Source organism: Saccostrea cucullata, unplaced genomic scaffold (assembly GCF_032062105.1).
Source record: "Saccostrea cucullata isolate Sc308-1 unplaced genomic scaffold, CSIRO_AGI_Scuc_v1 ctg5053, whole genome shotgun sequence".
Lineage (NCBI taxonomy): Eukaryota > Metazoa > Mollusca > Bivalvia > Ostreida > Ostreidae > Saccostrea > Saccostrea cuccullata.
Window position 1 is genome coordinate 33351 of NW_026930860.1, and position 9156 is coordinate 42506.

The following is a 9156-nucleotide window of genomic DNA, read 5'->3' on the forward strand; positions in this document are numbered from 1 at the left end:
CATTATTTCTAAATAATTTATAGCACAATGTCTCTACGATAAAATTAATTATATTATTAATTTAAAATTATTACCAAAACCAATGAATATTTATTTGTTTAACAAAAGTGTTGTAAATGAAAGAAATATACTGCTGAAATTGTAGCTGCAGATCTGTAGCTCGCTGGTCAGAAGAAAAAAAATGCTTATCATAAATCCTATTTTCTTTGAGACCAGCAAGGTATGACATACAATATGTAGCTATGTTTTTTAGCTCTCCGAAAAAATAAATTGAAAGACGGGAGAGCTATGTACAGTGCCATCCCGGCATTGAAAAAACTGTAAATTTATTTTGCACAAAAATGTGCTCCGTTTCTCGTTTTATTTCTCCATGTTTTTAACTGTCACCTCAAAATATTACTAACCGTGTGTTCCTAACACTGTTTTCATGACAAAACATTTCCTATAGTTGTTGTTAATAGCCTTTCTATAGCCCTGAAATCGAGATCATCGAAAATTTCGTCTTTTTATACTGCCATTTTGGTTTGCAAGATAATTCGGTCCAACACACTTCGTGCAAATGTCAACTATGAGAGGAGTTAAGAATATTTATGAAATCTATCTTTTTGCAATTGAAGAAACGATTTGGAAGAATTACTCCAAAACTAAGCGCAACTTTTAGTACGCATTAAATATGGCACTGTAGCTCTCCGGTCTGTCAAAATATTTTTTCGGAGAGTTACAGATCTGCAGCTAGTGAGCAACTTAATTTTTTTTCTTTATCCCTGTGAAAGATATTTGCGTCATATCATGATTATATGGGGACAACGAACAGTATATATTCAAGCTCAAAAGTCCATTAAACAATTAATACAAAATTGGAGTAGAGAAATACGAACCTCCAAAACATCATTGTAAGCGCCATGGAGGAGTGAGCATCCCCTGCCGACCGGTGTAAGCGCCATGGAGGAGTGAACATCCCCTGCCGACCGGTGTAAGTACCATGGAGGAGTGAGCATCCCCTGCCGACCGGTGTAAGTACCATGGAGGAGTGAGCATCCCCTGCCGACCGGTGTAAGTGCCATGGAGGAGTGAGTATCCCCTGCCGACTGTTGTAAGCGCCATGGAGAGTGAGCATCCCCTGCTGACCGGTGTAAGCGCGCCATGGAGGAGTAAACATCCCCTGCCGACCGGTGTAAGCGCCATAGAGGAATGAGCATCTCCTGCCGTCCGGTCACTTCCACCATGGAGGAGTGAACATCCCCTTCCGACCGGTCACATCCGCCTTGGAGGAGTGAGCATCCCCTGCCGACCGGTGTAAGCGCCATGGAGGAGTGAGCATCCCCTGCCGACCGGTCATATCCGCCATGGAGGAGTGAGCAGCCCCTGCTGACCGGTGTAAGCGCCATGAAGGAGTGAGCATCACCTGCCGACCGGTCATATCCGCTTTGTGCTTTTTGTCATGATCGGGAGAAAATATGAGGCAGTTTAATTTATAAGAAAGATCTCAAAATAAAAGTATTTCAATATTCGTTTAATCGGTGAGACAAAAAAGCATGCATGGTTTTGAAAATCTTTATTGAAAAGTGGGTTAAAATAGAAAACGGACTTTACATTAAATATCTATTGTCTAAAACCCAAAGAAAAAAGTCTTTCATGCGATATGCAGAGGTTTCTCACTGATGTAAAGGATAATGGTATCTAGTGTATTCCTCTACCCGATTTTCCTTTTCAATTCTTTCTCCTTTTTTTCAAATTAGATATTTACACAAGTTTGTTTTTTTTTTCTTATTCCTGTACTCTGATATATCTGATATGTATAATTATGTGATTTTAGAATCTCTTTTAATGAGGTGGGGGTTTATACACAAGCCTGCAAGGAGCTCAAGTATTGCTATGAGTATCCATCCATGTGAAATGACGTGGACCTTCTCTCTCTCTCTCTCTCTCTCTCTCTCTCTCTCTCTCTCTCTCTCTCTCTCTCTCTCTCTCTCTCGTATCACATGTAACAATGTTGATTTTGATCTCAAAGTTCCAACTTTTATATTGATTTACTGATACAACAAGGAAACAACACGTCCATATCTAACGATTGTATTGTATTACTTGACACACACAGGCCTGGAAATGAAACGAGGAATTCTGCAAAATTATCCATAGGCCTATATATTGTAATTATGTCACAGTTAAATACATTGAGAGAGGAGGCAAGGGAGAGAAAGAGGGAGTGAGAGATTCATCCCTTCACAGTTCAAAAATTCAAACACGTTGAGAGAGAGATTATTCATCGCTCCAAAGTTCATAAATTTAAACACATTGAGAGAGAGAGAAAGAGAGAGAGATTATTCATCGCTCCAAAGTTCATTTAAAACGTATATCCTGTATCTCACAGGGGGTAAATTTAGACTCATAGTATGGTTTCATAAATAGAAAATAAGAACCAAAACAAACATCACAGATTTCTTTAGAGTTTTTATTTATCGTTGTGGTTATGAAATAGCACCTTGAATCACTGGCTAGCCGAATCAGAGTCCTTATCTCAGAATAAACAATCGGACAGCAGGAGGGAGAATGACGTCATCCATTTTCAAAATGTTAATAAAATACGACTCGCTCCCCAGCTAAATCATATCCAGCAATCCTTAGTTTAATGCAATACTTAATTGCCAAATAAAGTTTCAGTATTTTTCTCAACTTTTTGAAAGAAAAAATTACAGGAAGTAAAATGAACTTGATATTGGAACAAATTGACCGAGTGTTTTCGGCCCCTGATTCGCTGAAGTTTGTTTCTGGTCTGATGGTTTTGTGGGGGATTTCTAATTTAATCACGCTTCAGTTCACCACGGCCCCCTACGGCCGGTACACACGTCCGGGATGGGGATACCTCATGCCTGCTAAGCTCGCCTGGTTCCTACAAGAGTTACCGTCCTTTGTTGTACCGCTTATAATACTCTCAAGGTGGCGCTCTGATGAGTTAGTGAATATCCATGGAAATAACAAGATTTTGATTGGATGCTTTCTAGTACACTACTTTCACAGGTGAGATTTCGTAGCCCCTTTTTTGTAACTAAGTTACGTTGATAATGGGTTTTTTTTTTGTTTTTGTGGGTTTTTTTTAGTTCAAAATGAAAGAAAAATTAATCTTACTCAAGAATTTTTTCCCTGAATTTCTTATTTTATTTTAATTTTTTTTTTAAGATGTCACAAAACATTTTTTTTAAATCCCGACGCAAGAATATATAAATGAAACGCATACAACTTTCGATACCCTAAACCCTATTTTAGAGAGGGTTCTTTTGACCTTTTCATTTGTATTCAAATCATTAAAAGCTTCTGATATCATGTTCGGCATGTATACATTAGTTAACAAATTAGAAGTGTTTGTGTGTGTCAAGCGACAGGGAAGGGACCATAGGGGCTTGTCTTCCGGATTGATAAATGTAAAATTTTTTTTTTTTAATTTGTATCTACATTAAATACACTCTAAAAGTTGCTTTAATGAAGATTCTGACATGATCAGGCGAGAGTTTATGTATATAGGTGTAGTACTTTTTTTTAAAACATTATTTTTCTCGCCTGATCATGTCAGAATCTCCTAAAGCAACTTTTAGAGTGAATTTAATGTAGATACAAATAAAAAAAAAATTACATTTATCAATCCGGAAGACAAGCCCCTATGGCAGGGACAGGGCGGGGTGCTCACTTCGTATGTTTATTGTATTACTGTGGACATGCAGAAACAATCCATTTTATTATTGGATGAAAAGACACAGAGAGAGAATTTTGTTTTTGTTTTTCTGCAAAGCTGGTGATTTGCTTGGAAATGAATGGTATTATTATTGACAATAAACACCTTCCCGCTTCATATTTACATCTGCCACTCCAGTACAAATTGATAAAGTTTTAAAAAGATAAATTGCATTTGTCTGTTAAAATAAAAAGCAAGAGCACATTGGTCAATACCCCCCAACAACCCTGCCAACACATGCACGTTTCTAATTTGCAACATCTATACAAAATACGCTTATTAAACCATTTTTAAATTTAACATGTGGCTAATGAAAGAAATATATTAAAAATTTATTAATTGAAATAAATTGCATATATCTATTTTTTCCTTTTGTTTAATTTTCTTTTCATTGAGGACTTCACTATTGAAAATTGTACTGAATCTTACTGCCGAAAAAAGTTATTACATTTTGCGTTCTTGCCTTTTGCTTAATCTCGACGCAAAATGTAACAACGCAAAATGTAATAATAAAAAAAATCGTGTTATTACATTTTGCGTTGATCTTGACAAAAAATATAATAACCCAAAATGTAATAATCCACAAATGTGATTTGTTATATTTTGAGTTATTATATTCTGCGTTGATTTCGACGCAAAATGTAATAACGCAAAATGTAATAATCCGGGTTTATTACATTTTGTGTTGTTATTACATTTTGCGTTGTAACAATGCATGTCTAAAATTCAATGGGGCCTATTCTTATACAATACACGACTGTACAATTTTTATAACTCTGAAGGTGGTGCGATTACCTCTAGATCCATGCATGATCATCGATGATTTTTCAAAATAATTAAACCTGATTTCAGGACTTTCATTTTCCCGCTGCGGATAAGGGGAGGTAAACCCATTCCTTTGTTTCCTTTTATGGCCGCCGTTTTTTTCTGTTCAGTAAACGGCGCTCTACAGACGTACGGGATACTCCTACCGAATACTGAGATCCACCACTGGTTCCAGAAGGCAAGGTTCTGTCTTGGTGTGTAAAACAAAAAAGACTTGAATAAAACATACATACAAGTGTACTGTTTGTTTTGCTTTTTTAAAATGACTCATAAAAGGTAACGAACTAGTTTTCAATTTCTAAAGTATTTATACGCAAAAACCTACACAGAAACACTTTTTAAAAAAATATTTTTATTTCGTTTTATTTTTAGGTATTATTTTATTTTTTACGGGGATGTACATTAACATCCGGTCTGACAGTTTGCTGACGTCACTAAGGAGAGAGAAAGAAGGCACATATCAAACTCCAAGAGGTAGTTAGACATAATATTATCTATCTTTATGTTCACTTTTCTGTGGTATATGTACATGCTATATACATATATGTATGTAGTCTGAGGAAAATGCTAAGAAAACTGTATCTTTCTTTTTAAACGAAATTTGAACTGTTTTCCAACTTCAAAGTTAACTTGATTTTTATCCTTACGATTTCTATTCGAGTACGTCTCTGGAGATAAGAAGATGGGGGGAACAAGGCGGGCAGAATGCCTATAGCGTCAGATATCAAGAAATCATATTCAGTATATATGTGAATTGAGTATTTAAATTAACATCTCATTATTGAAATGTATGTAATTTTGAGGAAAAAAGTATTTTCTGAGAGAAAAAAACTCTTTTTTTTTCTTTTATAAACATATTAGATGGTATTCGTGGGATTCGAACCCTGGCAATAAAAAAATCCAACGTATCATATACTATAACTGCCTTGATTAATTGATTGTATGTTGTTTAACTTCCCTCTCTAGAATTTTATCACTCATATGGAGACGCCACCACTTGCCGGTGGAGGGCTACAAATTTTGTCCTATGCCCGGCACTTAGGGCCTTTCGTGCCAGCACCTACTGCGGCACGGGGCCTAGGTTTATACGGTCTCATCCGAAGGACCGGTCTCCACGTCCCTCGGTGGGATTCGAACCTGCGACGTAAGGATTGACTCCTTACTTCGCGACTCTAGAGCAGACGCTCTAACCACTGCGCCACGTAGGCGACTAACTGCTTTGAGACCAACGCGCTGTGCTACACTGCTGAGGATGAAATCAGGCATTTGAATATGCTTTTGATATGTTTTTGTAAACAAAAAAAATGTATATTTTATTGAAAAATTTTAGGATTATCTTTTTAAAAATAGTGATCGAAGACCTACTCATATTGAAAAATTTATGTCAAAGTACGAGAAAATGATCGTTTTTTGTTCTTTTCAGTGATGTTATTTTTTTCATCAAAGTGTACTTTTAATATTAGATGAAATATCAAATAAAATAAATATAATTAAGATAATCTTTTTCACTTCTTATCTGTTGCACTATATAAGCATGTTTTTGTAAGCCAAATAATGTATATTTATCTCTCGTGTGAACTTTTATTTTTATCCCTAGGATTTCTATTCAAGTACGTCTCTGGTGTGAACTTTAATGCAAACTTTTATTTTTATCCTAGGTTTTCTAGGATTCCTATTCGGTAGGATTTACGTCTCTCTGATGCTAACTTTTATTTTTTTAGGTTTCCCTACGTGTCTGGTGTTAACTTTTATTTTTATCCCTAGGATTTCTATTCGAGTACGTCTCTGATGCTAACTTTTATTTTTATCCCTAGGATTTCTATTCGAGTACGTCTCTGGTGCTAACTTCCTGGGAGAAATCGTGGAGTGGATCGGGTTTTCTGTGGCGTGTTATAATCTCCCCTCTCTAGCCTTTGCTGTATTTACTCTCTGTAATATCGGCCCTAGGGCTTTCCATCATCACAGGTACATGTAATATATTAAATATAGAAAAATTCTATATCAAAAAGAATATAGAAATTTAAAAGTTTTTATCGCATTGCGCCCACTTTTAACATTTTACATCAGCAATAAAAGCAATGTACCAATTTCATTTTACACACATCAGTGATCGCTTGATTTAATTTTTTTTGTAGATTTTATCGAGAGAAATTTGATGATTATCCAAAAGACAGAAAGGCTCTGATTCCGTTTCTTTTTTAGGACGGGGTTTCAACCACAGAATCACGGGGATCATGCAATAAATACACTTATATTTTTATACATTTCCAATGAATTTCTAAAGTTATGAAAAAATTAAGAGAAAAAAAAAATATACTGGCGAACTTGATGTGTCTCATTGCAATGAATACACTAACATTTGTATGTTACACTTTTCTCAGAATTTAAAAATTAAGGAGGCTGGGGGTGGGGGGTGGGTGGGGGGGTTGACAAATTAATCACAAATTAACCACCAGATTTAACTTATTTTTTAGATACGGTAACTTAAGCTGTCTACTATCATTCACAAAGAAAAAAATTATACATTTTAGTTTTAAAATTTGATCATTTTCTAGATCTTCATATGGAGCTCTCCTTTTAAAGGAGATAAAAATAGTCTGAAAATGGCTGCCACACCCCAGCCTCGTTAATGAATACAAGGATGGAAAAACTACATGTATGCTGGCGAACTTAATATGTCTCATTGAAATGATTTATTTTTTAGTTAAAGAATATTGCTGAACTCTTTCACGAGCGATTAATGTTATGCATGTTGTTTTATGCACGTTGGGTGAATTTTAACCAGTTCTGATTTTGATTAAAACAATCTCGAAATATAAGGCTAAACATTGTTTTGTTGTTCTTCGAAAAAGTTTTTTTTTCTTTAAACTTTTTGTATTTCTCTAAAAATGTCAACCATTCTATGTTCTCAACTACCCCTGAGCTTAAAGCTCAATTGAACTTTTCTGTTCACCTTTCGTCCGTTGTCCGTCTGTCTGCCTGTCCGTCCGTCCTTTTGTAAATGTTTCATACGTTCATCTTCTTCTCAAGAATTACTGGGTAAATTTTGACCAAAATTGGCACAAATCATCACTGAAAGAAGGAAAGTTTAAATTGTGAAAATAAAAAAACAGAATCCCCCTCCAAGGGCATATAATTTTTTCAAGAACCACTGGACCAGAAAAGTGAAACTTTTCTGCAAGCATCCTTGGGTAGTGAAGATTCTAAGTTGTTAAAATCATGACCCTCGGGGGTAGGGCGGGGCCGCAATAGAGAATTCAAAGTTTACATTAGCATCTACTGTCATATTTCACAAAGTTTTAGAAAATATTTTTCTCAAAAGAAATGAAATAGTATTTTTATTCGTAGAAGATATATTTCTCAAAAGAAATAAATTAGTATTTTTATTGAATTTACGTCAATTGTTTTGTACAGCTTTGCAAGTTTCCTGTTGGTAAGTTAGGAAATTGTTTCAATTAATTCTTTCTCAGTGGTGCACAATCAAAGATCAATTTAATGTGAAAAGTCTTCATAAACCAAAAGAAAAAAAAAATGCTTGATTGTCATTAATATCATTTTATCCTGCTCATATAATTTCTTTGTTATTAATTTTGCTGCACATCGTCATGAGTACCTAATATCGATTTAATTGTATTATTTTACCTCAAAAGGTTTTGTTATTTTTTGTCCGAAGATGCAATTATTATACAAATATGGACTCAATGTAGGTCAATATGCATTTATAATGACCCGAAGATACATGTAGTATATCGACCGAGGGCGCTAGCCCGAGGTCGATATACTTCATGTATCTGAGGTCAATATCTGTCATCCTGGGTCATTATAAATGCATATTGCATTGAGTCCATATTTATTATATTATATAAATAATAATTTCCCAAATTTATTAGTGCACTGTATATCATCCTATTATTTACAGAGATAGTATTAACCATAAATAAGTTGAATGTAAATGTAATCACTCTGTCCGTCTGTCTGTCTGTGTGTCCGTCTGTCATTCTTCCGTTCACAAATTTTCTGTTTTTTCTAATAACTTTTTTTATGGTTGCCTAATCAAGTTCAAATTTGGTATGGTAGTTCAGTAGGCAGAAATACATATTTTGATGCTAAGTTTGGTTCTCTATGTCTTCTGGTTTGGAGATGGGGTGGTGGGGTAGATTCCTTAACTTTATATATGAAAGCATTGGCAAAGAGAAATAACTGCTGAAGATGTTCCCATTATAAACTGAATGCTCCTATGAGTCCCTTGGGATTAATTATCTTTCCTCCCGAAGAAAATCCAGAGCATTATCTTTATCTGTCAAATTGAGTTGAATTGCCACCACTGTCTGCAAATGAAGTTTGTTTTGAAGTTAAGTCAATTTGGAATGCCATGAACACTCTGAAATGTGGATTTAAATATAAATTTTTAAAATTTATTTTTGTTTAATAGTTATGATTTCATTGAAATTCTAATACCAAGAAACAGATTAAAGAAGATTTTTTGATTTACTTTTTTCACTTTAATTTAATTCAAAAATATTATTAATTTTAAGGATAGTTGTATAAAAACCACATTCTATCATTATACTGAAAAAGTTCTTATTGTTACTTAAGAAGAAAAT

General features: G+C 34.7%; 1 protein-coding gene across 1 annotated transcript; it reads left to right on the top strand.

Annotated features, from left to right (window-relative positions):
• Positions 1 to 2433: 2433 nt before the first annotated feature.
• LOC134230336 (3-oxo-5-alpha-steroid 4-dehydrogenase 2-like) lies at positions 2434 to 6983 on the top strand. The gene is made up of 5 exons (XM_062712100.1): positions 2434 to 3018; positions 4580 to 4746; positions 4925 to 5026; positions 6367 to 6517; positions 6688 to 6983. Exons 1-5 carry the CDS (start codon positions 2705 to 2707, stop codon positions 6752 to 6754), a joined length of 801 nt encoding a protein of 266 aa, XP_062568084.1. The 5' UTR covers positions 2434 to 2704; the 3' UTR covers positions 6755 to 6983.
• Positions 6984 to 9156: the final 2173 nt, after the last annotated feature.

Coding starts and splice junctions, on each gene's coding strand:
- LOC134230336 (XM_062712100.1), top strand. CDS start 2,705: ATGAACTTGATATTGGAACAAATTGACCGAGTGTTTTCGGCCCCTGAT. Junction 3,019..4,579: donor CTAGTACACTACTTTCACAG/GTGAGATTTCGT, acceptor ACCTGATTTCAG/GACTTTCATTTTCCCGCTGC. Junction 5,027..6,366: donor CACATATCAAACTCCAAGAG/GTAGTTAGACAT, acceptor TTTTATCCCTAG/GATTTCTATTCGAGTACGTC.